Source organism: Meles meles, chromosome 7, assembly GCF_922984935.1.
Source record: "Meles meles chromosome 7, mMelMel3.1 paternal haplotype, whole genome shotgun sequence".
Taxonomy (NCBI): Eukaryota; Metazoa; Chordata; class Mammalia; order Carnivora; family Mustelidae; genus Meles; species Meles meles.
In genome coordinates, this window is record NC_060072.1 from 7160192 (window position 1) to 7176419 (window position 16228).

At 60.0% G+C, this 16228-nt stretch overlaps 1 protein-coding gene across 4 annotated transcripts in view; it reads right to left on the bottom strand.

The window, feature by feature from the left end:
* Positions 1–316: 316 nt before the first annotated feature.
* ZC3H7B (zinc finger CCCH-type containing 7B) overlaps positions 317–16228 on the bottom strand; it is a 58565-nt gene continuing 42653 nt past the window's right edge. For all 4 annotated transcript variants that reach the window (XM_046011024.1, XM_046011025.1, XM_046011026.1 and 1 more), the window contains exons 13-23: positions 14922–15083; positions 13612–13817; positions 12502–12602; positions 10599–10780; positions 8395–8480; positions 5009–5142; positions 4739–4844; positions 4503–4611; positions 3916–4049; positions 3616–3779; positions 317–3195 (exon numbers count right to left, since the gene is read on the bottom strand). In XM_046011024.1, the coding sequence (XP_045866980.1) occupies positions 2949–3195; positions 3616–3779; positions 3916–4049; positions 4503–4611; positions 4739–4844; positions 5009–5142; positions 8395–8480; positions 10599–10780; positions 12502–12602; positions 13612–13817; positions 14922–15083 (1631 nt within the window). In that variant the 3' untranslated portion in view covers positions 317–2948. The remainder of the gene's footprint in view (positions 3196–3615; positions 3780–3915; positions 4050–4502; positions 4612–4738; positions 4845–5008; positions 5143–8394; positions 8481–10598; positions 10781–12501; positions 12603–13611; positions 13818–14921; positions 15084–16228) is intronic.

Consider the following 16228-nt stretch of genomic DNA (forward strand, 5'->3'; position numbering starts at 1 on the left):
GGGCAGGCTGGAGCAGGGCGAAGGGTGGCTGCTGGGCCCACTTGTGCACAGTACAGCTTGTCCCCGCTGCCTGAGCTGGGGTCAGCAGGGCTGTCCTGTTTACACAGGGACACAGACCTTCTGCCCCCACCCCTCGGAATGTCCGCCTCTAGGCCTGCCCAGCGCGCCAGGCAGCTCTGCCCCACGGATACCAAGCAGCCCAGGCCCCCAGGCACAAGGGACAGGCAGGGAGGAACAGGAGCGACACCTCGGGTCGGGGGGCGGGGGGGAAGGTCAAAGTGCACATGTTTATTTTCTAGAACAAAGGCTAAAAGAATCAAGTTTCTTTCATTTTATTTTAAGAAGGACAAAAATTGTTATTAAAACATCTACATTATTATCAAGATACTAGACCTTATGAATATTTAATATTAAAGTGTGGTATTCTTAAATTTTTAATACACAGACATTTTAAAAGGACCATTAAATTGATTACTGCCCAGCTGAGAAATGCAGCATCCCTCTTTTCCCCTACCCCAAAGGGACACTCACGTCGGGGCACCTGCCCCCCACCCCACCATGTTCGAAGTCTCGTCTGCCTGCTGGCAGTGGGCACAGGCCCCTGATTCAACTCTCCAAGCCTCCCAGTCGGGGTCACGACTGAAATAATCACCTTCATCATTCAAAGTGGACTCCTGTCCACCACACTCCCTGCCTCTTGCTCTCTCCCCAACCCGGGGGCGGGGGGTGGGGAATCCATCTCTGGCCAGGCCAGGGAGCCCCAGATCCCAAGGGCCCCTGGATGGATAACAGGTCGAAGAAGAAAAATCTGGACTCTAATCCTATTCTTCCGGACGGGAGACAAATACCAATCATTTCCTTTCCTGGAGCACCACTGCTCTCTCCCAGCAAGGCCAGAATGGTCTGGAAACCAGGCCCAGGCGGGGCCCCTCCCACCCCCGCTGCCAAACCCCCCTCCAACCCACGGCTCTAAGTCCCTGCATCTGAAAAACCCCTCTTAATTACACCAGGATGGCTGCATTTTCTGGCCAAATTCTTTATCTTTAGCCCTCATTAGAAGTCATTCGTTGGATACCACACACATATATAATATTATATAGAGCGATATATTTAATACCTGTGTATATATGCATCACGGGGCCACATATATACACACTAAAAACGAGGCTGGTGACAACAGACTGCAACACCACAATCAGGGAAAACAAGTGTCATCGACATTCACGGCCACGGCCCTCACCTTGGGTGTGGTCTTTCCTCCCCTCCAGTCACACTGCCTGCACCGGGGTGCCGGCCCGCTGGGGGAAGGGGGCAGGGAGAGGAAAGGGTGCATGCCTTTACTGGTTACTGGGGAAGGCTGGGCAGTGACGGCAAGAGGAACAGGGTTCTCTGTGCCCGGGTGCCCGGAATCACATCATCGCTCACTATCGATCCTTGCTCGAGGAGAAATGAGGGGCATTCCATTCCGTCTAACCCCCACCCTTGACTCCAGCTGTGGTCCCCGGTTCCTTCCGGGGGGGCCCCACTCTTTGTGCCAACCGCGTGGGACAATCTGGAATGTCTTGGTCCTTGGGAACCAGGAGAGGCTGGGTCTGCCCATGGGGAGTGGGATGCAGAGGAAGGGGTGCACGCAGACAAGTCAGACGAGACGGATGGGACAGGGCTTAGTGGCTAGGGGCAGGGGCTGGGGGTCGGCTGAGGTCCCAGGCAGCTGGCGGGGCAGGGAATCAGGGAAGGCTAGGACAGACAGGCACAACTGTACGTCTAGGTCTGGGGAGAGGAGGGAGAGGGCCATGCTGGGTGCCCAGCGTCATCTCCCTTCTCTCCGTGTTCCCTGACCCCCACACTTCCCCTTCCTTCCAGGTCATCCTGCAGAAGGTGCGTCCATGGGTGCCCAGCCCGTTACCAGTACCCCGAGTGGGCGTGGGAAGTAACCTGCTGCTACACTCCCTACCACCATCCTAAGGAGGGGACAGTCCCTCTGCAGGGTGCTGACATGACCAGCCCCCTAAGCCTCCCTTCCTCAGCCCACAGGGGGGCGCCGCCTGGGACCCAATGCCACACTGATTCGGAGACTGTCATGGACCTGCCCAGAGCCTGGAGGGTCCGGCAGACATCTGGTCTTTAACCTTTCGACTACAGTTCGCCTCCAGGCTCTACCTCGTGCCCTGGGCTGGAGAGCCTGGCAGATCACCCGTCCTTCCCAGGTCTTAGTCTCCCTCTCTGCAGTAAGGGCTTTTGGGCTGCGTCACCTCCAAGGACTCTGAGCACCTACAGTCCACATTCCGTGGCCCACAGGAGGAGGGCTGGGCTGGTGGCCTGACTGGAGAAGCTCCAGAGATCATCAAGCCCAGCCCCTCCCACTCTTCTAACCACAGGGGAAACTGAGGCCCCAGAGGGCAAGCGACCTGTATTGTGTTCCCAGCTCCATCCTGGGGCTGCATTTTAAAGCTAATTGGGGCCTCCAGCCCTCGGTTGTGTCCTGATCTGCCCTCCCCTCCAGGGGAGGTGAGGAGGGGGGTTGGGTGGGGCAGGGAGAAGGACCCTCCCGCTGCAGATTCAAGTGGGGACCCCAGGCTCCCCAGCCCTGAGCTTTGGGCCCCCTTTAGGACCAGACAGAAGTTAAAGCTGTAGGCTGAAGCTGGAGGGGTCGGCCAGGCCCCTCCCTCCCCAACCAGAAGAGCCGGGGGTTGGGGGGTATCTGCCCGGGGTTCCAGCAGGATGAAGACCCTGGGACCGCTTAGGGCTGCAGCACGTGCACCTGGGTATGCACACAGGTGGTGGGGGCAGAGAGGATGGACAGGGCCCCAGGGGGCCGGGGGCTGCCTGAGGAGGGCGGCCCCCCACCCCCAGCCCTAGCCTGTCCTGGCCCTCCTATCAGGCCCTCTGTCCCCACCCCTGCCCCTGACCCTAGGACTGACCCTGGACCCGAGGGCCCAGCGCTGGCCCTACTCCCCGGTGACAGCGGCGGCCACAGGGGCTTCCGGGGCGGCACCGGCGGTGTTCCCATCCTCTTGCAGCAGGAAGTTATATTTGCCAAAGTCGTCGTCCCGTGGGCACAGAAGCATATCCTTGCGGGCCTTGGCCAGCTTCTGCTTCAGCACCTCACGCCGGTCCAGCCACTCGGTGAGCTCCTCCTGCCCGTGAGCGCAGCGGCACTTGTCCCCATCTGGGCAGGCCTTGCCCTTCTGGAGCCTGTGGGCAGCAGGAGGCTCACTGTCCAAGCCCCGCACCCTCTCCACCACCAGCCGTGGACCCTCGGCTTAACCTCCCCCGAAGACAAGCCTCTCCCTGGGCGCCTGGGTCCTGAGGAAAGCTGGCCCGTCCCAGCCCCCTCTGGGATCTGCCCCAGGGCTCCTGGCGGGGGGTGGGGTGGGGTGTGTGTGTGTGTGTGTGTGTGTGTGTGTGTGTGTCTGGCAGTTCGAGCCCGCCCCGCCCCGCCCCCACGCTCGCACACCCAGGAGCAGCTGTCCCCTCGAGGGACACCCCCCTCTGCGCGCTGCTATCTCCAGGCCAGGGAGAGCCAGGGCTGGACGCAGGCTCATCTCAGGTCTACCCCGCTGCCCGCCAGGTCCCGCCGAGCCCGCCCCGTGGCCGCGGCCGCCCCGGGAGCACCTGTCGCAGAGCCGGAACTCCCCCATGGGGAAGCGGTAGGCCCAGCCGCTGGCGTCGCTGTCGGAGGTGAAGACCTTCTCCTTGTGCTTCTCGGACTGGATGTGCTGCTGCCACTGCTTCTTGCTGTTGCTGTTCTTGCCGCAGAGCCAGCAGTGGTAGCCCATCTGGGGGCACAGCCGCATGGGTGCCCACTCCCTGCCCCCCGGCCCGGCCTGCTCACCCCCCACCTCCGCAGGGACGCCGGGCCCGCCCCACGCCCTGCCCGATCAGCCTCAGACCCGGGCCAAAGCAGGCCGTTACCATGATGTCAGCGTAGTCTGTGGGCATCTGGATCTGCTTCTCCCCTTCCCGAGAGCTGATTGGGGTCCCTTCCCCCGGCTTCCCTGGGTTGTGTTTCTTCAGCCACATGTCATAGGTCTGCTGCATGTCCAGGACTGGAGGGGAAGAGAGGTGCTCGGTGGGAGGGGACCCTCCCTCCATTCTGCCCCGATCCCCCCCACCTCTGGACCTGCGAGCTGGGGGCACCCCAGGCCTTGCTGTTGGGGTGCCCGGTCAGCAAGAGAAGACGCAGAGAGGGTACGGTCTGGGGTGGCAAAGGGAGAGGGAGCAGGTGCTCCTGGGCCTGCTGAGGAGAGGGTCTGGCACCGCGGGGGCACTGGGCCCACTCTTGCCCTCACGCCTTTTTTTTTTTTCTTTTTTTTTAGGTTTTTTATTTATTTGACAGACAGAGATCACAAGAGGCAGGCAGAGGGAGAGAGAGGGAAGCAGGCTCCCCGCTAAGCAGAGAGACCAATGCGGGGCTCGATCCCAGGACCTTGAGATCATGACCCGAGCTGAAGGCAGAAGCTTAACCCACTGAGCCACCCAGGCGCCCCTCTTGCCCTCACTCTTGTTCTCCTTCATGAACGTCCACATGTCCCTCTCCTCCGGGCTGTGTGCGAAGGAGCAGTTCCCCACGTACTGGCACTTGCGGCCGTTCTGCGCGTGGATGCAGAGCTGCAAGGCGGGGAGAGCCGGCTGAGTCCTGCCGCCGTCTGCGCAGCCCCGGGCGGCAGGCAGGCCCTCCTGGGGCCCCCACACCTGAGCTCCCTCCACCACCCTGCTCCCCGCTCCGGGCGCTCACATCGTATTGCTGTGGGAAGTTGCGAATGGAAGGCAGCGGCCTCACGGACACCCATTTCCTCTTGGCCTTCGACATCACCAGAAGGACCCGCCGCTCCTTGGTCCAGCTGCAGGACAGAGGGGGGCTTGTGGGGAGGCCTGGGGGACAGCCCTGGCCTCCTCCCTTGTGCAGCTCTGCTGGGCACCCCCCCCCCACCCAGCTCACCGGCGCCCCTCAGGCCCCGCCCCCGCCCGGCTCACCGGTGGCCCCCCAGCCCCCCCGCCGGCTCACCAGTGCCGGGCCTTGGCACTGCAGTACTTGAGGTCTTTGTCAGGCTCCACCACCTGCCCATTCCTCCAGCACTGGCCACACACAAACTTCATCTGCAGGTCAAAGGTGCTGGGCCCGTGTGTCCGAGGGGCACCCTGTGGGGGAAAAGGGCTGGGAGTCATCCACGCCTGGGGTCTGTCCCGTAGGTGGCCTCCACCCGGAGCCTTAGAATAAGCCAGCCCAGCACCACTTCCCAGAGGGAAGTAACCTCCCCACGCTAGGCACCACCCCACCCCACCCCACCCCCGGCCTCAGTGTGGGAGCCAGGCCTGGGACGGGACCCCTGGTTCCCGCGACCACTCTCTGCCTTGCCTGGCTCGTCCCCTGGGTCTGCTCTTTGGAGCTGTTGGCATCTCCCTGCGCCTGGCATGTTTCTGCACGTGCTGTTCCCTCCGCCCGGAATGCCCTTCCTCTGGACGTCTTCAGGCCGATTTTGGAAACTTTCAAAAGCCAGCTCGAGCCCCACCTCCTCCAGGAAGCCTTCCCTGGAGCGCTAGCTGCCCATCCTAGCAGCTCCCGCACGACCTAAACTGCCTCGTGCTGGTCAGCTCAGCTTGGCATGAGGCCCGGGCCTGGGGGACAGCAGGGCCCGGGCGGGAAGCCACTCACACAGGAGCCTGCCTTGGGGTGGCCCAGACTTCCGGGCAGCGCTGGACCCCCTCGGGCCCCACCATGTTCATTGCCCACCTTCTTCTCTAGCCTCTCGTTGGCAGGCAGGACGGCCTACTCTCCTGTACCCCGGGATGGGGTGGGGGTGAAAGGTGGGAAAAATGCCCAAGCAGGCTTGGCTTCTGCCCCCTTCGACCCCCTCACGCAGCTATGTTGGCGAACCTACTGCCTCTCCTGTGACCTGGAACCGCAGGTGTGGGGTCACGCCTCCAGGCAGCTCTCCTCCCCGCAGGCTGGAGGAGGACACACGTCCCCCACCACGGGAGCCCCCTGTGTGCCTGGCATAGTCCATTTCACAGATGAGGTAAGTGGGGATGGCCTCATGGACAGCCTTGCCGGTTCACTGAACTTCCCTTTTCACAACGCTACAGCCTCAGCGGCTCCTTGCTGCAGCCCTGGTCGGGGTGGAGGGTGGGTGTGACCGGATAGAAGCGAAGCTCGGGGAGGCTGCTAAGTCACTCCCGGGTCAGTGGCCTGAGGACAGGAACCTGGCGAGAGGCAGGTGCTCGCGCCTCTCTGTGGGACGGCACAGCTGCAGAGCCATGGGCACGGGGCCCGAGCAGCTTCTACCCGGGCTCACAGGCCTCGCAGGGCTGCCGGCCCCACCCTCTGATGGCAAGCAAACAAGACGCCGCACGCCCTGGTCGTGGCCAAGCCTGGCACAGAAGCCCTGCTCCAGAGCTAGGCCCAAGGGGGGCGTCTTGGGTGGGCTGGGAGGGGCCCCTGGCAGCAAGAGGGGGTGGAAGGCTGTCGGGACACCTGGGGACCCTGGCGGCAGCTGTGAGGAGGAGGAAGGGGTGAGAGGTAGTGAGGGCTCAGTCCTCTCGGAAGGGAACACTGGAGGTCCAAGCCAAGCCCCTCACTGCTTTTCAGCCGGGATCCTGGCCAGGAACAAAAACCAAACCACATGGCAGAGAGGGGGGAAGGGAGAAAAGGACAGCACAGGAAGGGACAGAGGAGGGAGCAAGCAGAGAGCGGGAAGAGAAAGAAAAAGGAGCAGAAAGACAGGCTAGGGGGGTAGAGAGAGAGAGAGAGAGAGAGAGGTAGATGTTCCCAGGGGACCACGCAGCCCTGCGGGCCAGCCTGCCCTGCTCCCTGGTTCACTCCCACCCCCATGCTGGCCTCAGTGGGGGCCAGGGGGCCAGCCTCCTCCCAAAGTGACCAGTGGGTGGGCCTGGCCTGGGGAAGGGGGTGTCCCTCATGTGTGGATGGCACGGAGGTCTCACCCCACACTATCTCTTGGGCCCGAGACCACCCGTCCTGTCCCCGCTATAATCCAGGGTTATAGTGGTCCCCATCTCTTGGGGACGATAGGAGGATTGGGGAGAGCACGGGGCCCAGTGCAGCACAGGGACTCGGCAAGCTGCAGCCTGGTCAGTGTCTGTGACCCTCATGCTCACCGCGGGACACGCCAGGCAGGATTATGATCCCCATTTTATGGGTGAGGCATCCTTAGGGGTGGTGGGAATGGAATCGGGTGGGGGGGGGGAGCAGAGCGATGTCAGAGAACCAGGCATTTACTCGACTGAGTGTGCCCCCAGGTTAGTCTCTAGCATGCTCTGAGACTCAGTTTCCCCACCTGCAAACGCCACAGTACCACAGCTCACTCCTTCAGGAGCAGGTGAGGACAGGGACGGATGGGGGGGTGACACGACCCGTGGGAAGGAAAACCAGGATGTTGACACGGGTGTCAGGGACCCTCCCTAGAAGACGCTTGTGCATTACGAAGGGGGACAGCGTAACTTCACAGCAGAGAAACTTCTATAGGGCAGGTGCGTCTAACCAAGTAATCACCAGCAAAGGGACACACTGTGGTGATGGGCTTCCCGAGGACTGAGCTGAGAACAGAACACCAGCTCTGGGATTTGAGGAACCATCAGACAATCCCAAATGGGTGAGCCTTATACGAGACAGCGGCTCTCCAAAACCATCAATGCCGTGCAGGACGAGAGAGGCCGGGGGACTGCTCTAGATGAAAAGAAACGAGATGGGGGCGCCTGGGTGGCTCAGTCGGTTAAGCATGTGCCTTCGGCTCAGGTCATGATCTCAGGGTCCTGGGATCGAGTCCCCAGTCGGGCTCCCTTGTCCTTCTCCCTCTGCCCCTCCTCCCCGCTTGTGCACTCTCTGTCCCTCTCTCTTTCTCAAATAAATAAATAAAATCTTCAAAAAATAAAAAATAAAAAGAGTGAGAGAGAGACTAGACAGACACAACTAATGAATGCGGTGTCACTTGGGATTTCGGGATGATTCACAAAACCTGACTAACAGGACTCCATAATCTGAAAAATCATCCCAGTGTTAGTTCTGTGATGCTAATTGTCCTGTGGTTATTAAGTAAGACCATGGCCTTATTTTTATGAAACAGACACCAAAGTATTTAGGGGTGATATGGTATCATGTCTATAACTCACCCTCAAACAGTTCAGAAGAAGATATGTATATAATTGCACACAAATGTTGATGTGTGGATGTACACACACACACCACACGTAGGGTGAAGCGATTGTGGAATGTGGTAAAATGGGTTCCTCTCTGGGGAACCTAGAAACGGGTACACAGGAATTCTTTGTACCATTCTGATAATTTTCTGGGTAAGTCTGAAATGAGGTTCCATTACAGGGATGGAGAATGGCCCGCGGGGACCGGATCCCACCCCCAGCGCCAACCCAGGGCCTCACCAAGCCACTGCTGGCCTTCCCGGCGTGGCCTTCCATCTGCTGCCAGTACTTCTTGGATTCCTGGACGATGTCCTCGTGGGTCATGCCTGCGGAGAGCGGGACCAGACACGGGCGTCCGTGAAGGAGCTCAGCGAGGAGAGAGCAGGGGATCGGCAGGGTGCCACCGGGCCCAGGCACAAGGAGCCCCATTCCCCAGCCAGGCCCCGCCATGGAGAGACATGGGGAGCAGGGAAAACACTCATCCTCTCTGGACCTGTTTGTTCAGTTGGAAACGGAGGACCTGCTCCAAGTCCTCACAGGGAGCAGGAGAATCCAGGCAGCCAAGAGTGGGGAAATCTCCACCCAGGAGAAAGGTGTTGGGCCTGCGGCAGGGCACGGTGACTCCCCTGCCCTCATGCCAGGGTCTCCCTGGCTACTCAGCCCCCTCCTTCAGCAGGGTCTCAGGCCTGACTTCTGCTTGGCAGCCCCTAGCCCACTGTTCTCAGGGCTCCACGCCTGGCCCAGCCTGGCTCACTAGCTCGCTGAGGGGCTGCTGCTCTTCGCTGAAGGTCAGCAAAGGGCCAGACACCCGAACCTGGTGGTCCCGACCTTCCTAGTCCGATTGCTGATGGCGGAACCCAGCCTCTGAGGCACAGCTTGGAGCCTCTCCCATCTCCTCCAGTCCCTTTCTCAGACTGATTTCCTTTTGACCTTGTCCTATGAATATTGCTCCATGGTGACTGCTGGTCACTGGAGGGTTACTCTGGGCCAGGCACCGTACTTGACACCCATTTTCTTGCTGAGGAGTCCCAAATACATCCCAGACCTCACCTGTGACTTCCAAACTTCCCCATCCGGCTGCCTGCTCCACATTTCCACTTGAAGTCCAAGAGGCAGCTCAAACTCCCTACGTCCCACACTGAGCCTGATGGGACGCCCCCTCTCCCCAAACCTGGCCCTCCTACAGCCTCCCCTTCTGAGAACATAGCAACCCCATCCTTCCAGTTACTCTGCTCAAAAACCTTGCGGTGACCTTGATGCCATCCTTTGTCTCCTATTTCATATCTGGTCCATCAACACATCCCTAGAAGGGGATCGCTCCTTCCACCACTGCCACTGCCCCCTGGCCAGGGCCACGCCTTCCCTGCTCCCGCTCTGTTCGCCCTCACCCCTCTATTCTCCACCCAGGAGCCAGAGCGACTTAAAAAATATTGATCCATCACATACCTCCACCCCCTAATCCCTCCAGACCCTGCCTATTTAGAACAATCCCGACTCTATGCACCACCTAGAGACTTTTACACACTTGGGTCCCTACCAACCTCTTCCCGCCAGGCACTAAGCCGCTCCGCTCTCACGGGCAGTGTTTCCGTCCCAAGCTGGCTCCCGCCTCAAGGTCTCCAGCCTTGCCCTTCCCTCTGCCTGGCATGCTCGCCCTACCCTTCCTTGCTCAAACAACACCTCCCCAGGATGCCCTCCCTGACCATCTTATCCCAAATGCCCCAGCCTGAGTCTCCCCCCTCCAGCCTTTTGCTTTGCTTTCCTTTCCTCTCAGCACTGAGCACGTCTGAAATTACATAACCCTGTTTCATCAACTCTAAGAGGACATCAATGGTTAGATGCACCGTTATTTTATGTTCCATCCAAAACAGTGCTGCTAAGTTACATGACAGCACACAGTGGAGGAAACCTGTGTCCTAGAACAGATGGAACGTGGGATTTATACTACTCGTTACACGGCCTGCCTTGCCCTTACTTCTAGATCGCAGATGTTCCCGGAGAGCAAGGACCTGAGCTGAAGGCAGACCCGTAACCACTGAGCCGCCCAGGCGCCATGAGGTGGAGGGTACGATCACCGGTTCTCAGGGGTTGGCAAATGGAGACCCAGGGAGGGGAAGTGACCCACTGGTGACCAACCAGGCAATGGGGGCTCTGCCTCCTCTCCCTGTCTACGTGTGTTCCCCTGGCAGCGCCCGGCTAGGGATAAACCCAAGACCTTTCTGGCGTGGGAAGCTCCCTGAGAGCAGAGCCTTTGCGTCCTCTGTGTCCTCCCTGATGTCTGGGGGGTGGGGGGGGACAGTTCCTGCAGAGCCCCCCTCCCCCCCCCAAGTAACTGCCCCTTGTGACCTCCCTCTGCCACCTGCCCAGGGCTGGCCCATCTCCCCTCGGGCCAATTCTGTGCCTCTCCCCTACCCCCTGGCCGCCCCCCCGCCTAGCCCCCTCACCTGAGTACTGCTGCAGCAGCCAGACTTTGAGCTCGATGAAGCTGTGGGCGAAGTGGCAGCTGTCTTCCCGCAGGCAGCCGTAGCGCACCTCGTGGCGGCACACGTCGAACTGGAAATGCTCCTGGAACTGGCGGATCTTGGAGTACTTGAGGGAGGTGGAGCGGACGATGTGCACCAGGCACCTGGCAGGCAGAGGGCGGGGGGAGGGGCACGATGCAGGCTGCAGCCCCCTCCCCTCTCCCTCCAGTCCCAGGTACGGCGGCGGCGCCAGCCTAAGGGGTGGGGCTTCCTGCCCTATTAAAAGGCTTCCAGAACAGGACAGCACAGTAGGCAAGAGGTGGGGGTCCTACACTCAGGCCGTCGTGGCAGTGTGTTCCTTTCCTGGCCTCAATCCAGGGCCAGCTCCAAGGCGGCGCTGCCAGCGGGAGGCCACAGATCCCACCTGCTAGGAGGCTGTGAGACGGGAGTGCCAGCGGCGGGGGTGGGGGGTGGGGGTGGGGGCAGAAGACGAGCAGGTTCCCAGCCTGATGCCCCAGAACCAGAGAAGCAGTATTCCAGTACCTCCTCTGGGACAGCAGTTTTATTTCTTGTTGCTCTTTAGTTTGTATTTCATAATCATAAAGGTAACTGTGCAGGTTGTGATCTTGGGGTCGTGGGCCAGAGTCCCGCGTGGGGCTCCCGCCCAGCGTGGAGTCCGCTTGACACTCTCTCTCCCTTTGCCTTTGCCCCTCCCACTCATGCTCTCTCAAATCAATCAATCAATCTTTTTTTTTTTAATTTTTTTTTTTTTAAAGATTTCATTTATTTATTTGACAGAGAGAGAGAGATCACAAGTAGGCAGAGAGGCAGGCAGAGAGAGAGGAGGAAGCAGGCTCCCTGCAGAGCAGAGAGCCCGACGCGGGGCTCGATCCCAGGACCCTGAGATCATGACCTGAGCCGAAGGCAGCGGCTTAATCCACTGAGCCACCCAGGCGCCCCTCAATCAATCAATCTTAAAAAAAAAAAAAGACACACACGGGGCACCTGGGTGGCTCAGTGGGTTAAAGCCTCTGCCTTTGGCTCAGGTCATGATCCCAGGGTCCTGGGATCGAGCCCTGCAACGGGCTCTCTGCTCGGCAGGGAGCCTGCTTCCCTTCCTCTCTCTCTCTGCGTGCCTCCCTGCCTACTTGTGATCTGTCTGTCAAATAAATAAATAAAATCTTAAACACACACACATACACACACAAACCATAATTCTGCAATCCAGCCAGATTTGGAGGGGAGTAAGGAAAATACGGAACCCACAGAACCGCAGCGAGAACACAAAGATGATAGGGTATTTTGAGCCGCTGGGGGGAAGGGGTGCTCTCCTGAGCTACAGAAGGAACGGTCTGGTAGTTGAGATAAAACACAAGTCAAATATATTAGATTTGCGGGACAGGATTTCAACGATGCTCACAGCAACCCTAGAAGATTGGCATCATCATCAGCTTTAGAGACAGGGAAACCGAGGGCCACAGGACAAGAAACAGGCATTGACCAGGCTGGGAGGGGACCCAGGTTTGTCTGACTCAGGGCCCCGGGCTCCAGTCATCCATGTAGGGGCGGAGCCGAGGGGAGTCAGAGGGAGCAAAGGAGGGTGCCAGGCCTGACCCAGACCCTCCTCCTGCTCACTGTCTGCCGCCAATGTCACGAGAGTGGAAGGCACTGGACGGGAGTCAGAGAAGTGGCCTCTCACGTGCCTACTGAGTGAGCTACTTCCAAGCCCCATCAGTACAACAGAGACTGTAAGATGCTGGCTCTGAGCCCTAAATTCTGCACCTCGCCTTGGCACCCTAGATCATCAGTTGCTCCCCAGGGATCTGAACCACCCCGGCTCTCTGTGGGCCCCTGCTCCCGGGCCCAGGCTGTGGGTCCCACTCACTTGTTGTTGTAGAAGCTGTGCTTGGCAGCCAGGTTGGAGCAGACCGACGGGGAGTCCTTGGTGCCTTTGCTGATGATCCGGGGCTTACTGTCAAAGCAGATCTGCCCGGGGAGGAGAGGGGCTGGGACCCAGCACGGCCACCCCGGGAGGGGCAGACTGGGTCCCTGCTAGCCCTGCTCTAAGTCAGGGGAGTGAGAAAGGGCACCTCAGGCTCCGTGGCCCCCGCCTCTCTGACTCTGGCCCCTGGATAACCTGGGCTGTGACTCTCCGGTCCCACCACTCCAGATGCCTGGGGCAGGGTGTAACTCTAGGTCCCTGGGCCTGACTTTCCTCAGCTGGAAACTGGGGTGACCCTGCCTGCTGTCCCACAGGCGCACTGGGAAGCTCAGAAAGGGCTCGACAGAACTGCAAATGCTTTGGAAAGTACATGCAGCTGTTGGCCGGGAGCTCTGAAGGGAGCGGTCAGTCCACCTGCTCTGAGAGTTGCGGGGCGGGGGGGGAGGGCTGGCTGTGCACTGGGTCAAGGTTGGGCTGACCGGCACCAACCCGGCCAGCAACCCGGATCCGGACCTCTGGCTCCACGTGGAGAGGGATCTGACCCTGACACTGCCCTCATCACGCTCTGATGAGGCAGGGAAGCCGGGGGCCGGCAGGGTCCGCTGTGGCAGCTCCGGGGAAGGCATTTACGACAACTTGGCAGAGCCGCTGGGATCAGAGCTGGGCCTCAGAGCGTCCAAGATATGGGAACACAGGGAGGGCGCTCCAGGGAGAAGGGACGGCCTGGATACAGGCAGGCAAGTGGGCAGGGAGACGTGCTGGGCATCGGAGCCCGCACAGCTGGACAAGGAGGTGTGGGGAGGGCGAGTACAGCGCCTGGTGCCCACCCTGGCCTCTGATGGCCATCCGGAAAGAGCGGGCAGGACTCTCTTTCTTTTCTTTAGCGAGACAAGGTCCTATGGGCCTCTCTGGCAGTCCAAGGACCTCCTGATTCTCAAGTCACGCCTCCCGAACCGCCAGGTGCCAGGACTGACACTCCAGGGAGCCCCTCCCCAGTGCTGTCTGTGCCATCGACCGTGGGGTGGCAGGCAAGCGGGACGGGGGTGCGGGTACCTCACAGAGGAAAGTGAAGATGCCCTGGTGCTCCTTAAGGAGCTTGGCGATGGTGAGGCTGCCGCGCTTGACGCCCCCCAGCGGGTCAAAGAGAAGGTCACGGTTGAGGGTGCCCTTCCGCTCCTCTGTCCACACGTCGATCTCCTCCTGATGGTAGGCGAAGGTGCAGTTATCCCCGTACTTACAGTCCTGCTTGTTAATCATGTCTGCAAAGAGGCAACAGGACACACGTTCTGCCAGGCGGGACGGTAGCCCGCAGAGCCCCCAGGACCTCTCCTGGTGGTGGAAACGGTTTTTCTTTCTCTCCCCTGCTCACACTCTAAGTCTGCCCTGCCCCACCCTTCTGCCAGGCTGCTGGCACACAAGGACAAGGGACCCAATGGACAGACGGTCACCACTGGCTGCTCTGTGCCCGAACCAGCTCTGCACCGGGTGGGGAACCCTGTATGGAACGGCTTCCCAAGATCCGGGTGCCGCTTGATCAAGTTCAAGATCAAGATCAAGTGTGCAAAGGAGTCCGGGTTCTGGGTGTTTGGGGAGTGGTTACAGACGGGGGACTTGTAAGCCTCAGAGAGTATGGACTTCATCTACACTGGCCAGGGGAGAGCTGCCTGAGGCCTTCAAGCCCAGAAGCGACATGTCCTTAAGATACTGCTGGGAGGACAGCGAGCTGGTCCAGAGAGCCTGGGGCTACCGCCTCCGGCTGGGTTGAGGGACAAAGGCAGAGCCTCCTGAAGCCTCAGCTTCCCAGCCCTGAGTTGTGAGGATGCGGGATGGTGGGTACGGAAGGGCGACGCTGAAAGCGCCCAGCAATGTCATGACTGTTTGTAGAGAGCCGTGACGACTGCTCCAAGACGCCTGCTTGGGGAATCGAAGTCGGCAAGCGGTATGCGACAAACGTCCATTAAATACCGGCCGTGTCGACGTGAGCCAGAAGCGGGGACAACGGCAACACAATAACATTTAAAAGCTAATATTTATCAATCCCTTTACTCTACTATATACCAGTGCTATGTGCTTTATGTGGCTTCTCCCCACATCCTTCCCACAGCCCTTCGGGACCCTGCAGCCGTGACCGCAGCGACTCTCCACGGACCGCCTGGCCCTCACACTCAGTCGGGGCTTTGGCTGGAATGGAACAGCTCTAATGTTCTCGCCCAGTCTGTGGAGCTGTCGAGGCAGGGCCTAGATGCTCATTCTGCTGTGGGATGACTCCTGGACGAATGTCCTCCTCCGCCCACCGGTGGGGAAGGGCAGAGCCAAGGCTGGGCGTGAGAGGAGCGAGGCCCCCGGCCGCACAGCCCACCCACCTTTGCACAGGTAGTAGGAGCCCACAAAGCTGGTCTTGGTGGGCCGGGGCCGGATCCGCTTCCAGGTCTGGTCCTCGGAGCTCCGGAGCCGGCCGAGCAGGACGTCCCGCTTACACTTGTGTTCAAGGCCCTCGCGGTAGGTGTAGTCGCCTGCCTTGGGCCCTGCGGGGACACGTGGACAGAGACGGATTTCAGGTGGAGGGCTGGCGGGTGACAGCTGACAGACCCAAGCAGTGGGACTTGGACCCTTGCCTAAAAACCTACCTCCATCAGCTGGGCCTCCTTTCCTCGCCAAGTGCTCCCTAGAGACAGGGGGCCCCCTCCAAGGACCCCTTTCTGGCACCTACCCGCCTTGCATCACCACTCGGACTCCCCAGGGAGCCAGACTTCTCAGTGTTTCTCTAGAAGGGATGGGGAAGACAGCACCTGGCAGTGGGCAGGCCCGTCCCTTTCTCATCCTGCCTGGAAGGGCGCTGCTTGAATTTGCGCTCCCAGCTCTGCTCCAGCCAAGTCTCTGACCCAGGGCCTCCCTCCCACTGACAATGGGGAAATAGCCCCGTGAGGACCCCATGCGACCTGGCTGGGCCAGCACCAGCTGCGTAGTTCACAGGGCGTGAGAGGCCGCGGGTGTGTGGACTGGGGAGGCAGCCTGAGGTCCGTGTGAGGAAGGACTTTGTCACGGGCCCAGCCATCCAGCAAGATGGCGCCCTGGGAGGACTCTCAGGGGTGACGGGCATGTGGCCAGGGGTAGAGGGGAAGGTCCTGCAGTGTGTGGACAACAACTGGACAGCCTCTGAGGTCCTGTCAACTCATACCCCTGAGATGGAGAATTCTAGACTGCTAAGACTTTTAAACTTGGCCTCCCAAAATAATATTGCACTAAAACGTCCGGGATTCTGGCAAATGAGTCTCAGACTAGAATTCTAAGATTCCGGGTGTGCTGAAAACTGTCTCCAAGCATTGGGCGTCTACTGTGAACGGCTTCTGTCACCCTTGGATTTGGGGGCTGGGAATCTAGGAACTGCATTTCCCAGACTCCTTTGCCTCCTGGGTTCCAGGCCAGGTTTGTATCCACCCAGGGAGATGCTCTCATGGGAGAAGTGGACGGTGAAGCGGACGTGGCACGAGGTGTGGGCTAACGTGTTCCTGCCGCAGCCAGCTGGACGCCACTCCACGGCCGGGCAGCAGCCTCTGGGCTGTGGGAGGCTGTGATGCAGCAGCCCCTGACCCCTGTGTGAGGGCAGCACAACCCAGCTCTGGTCCTGGGCTTGTGAAGGAGCAGCCTAAAGGCTGGGGAGACTCCCAGC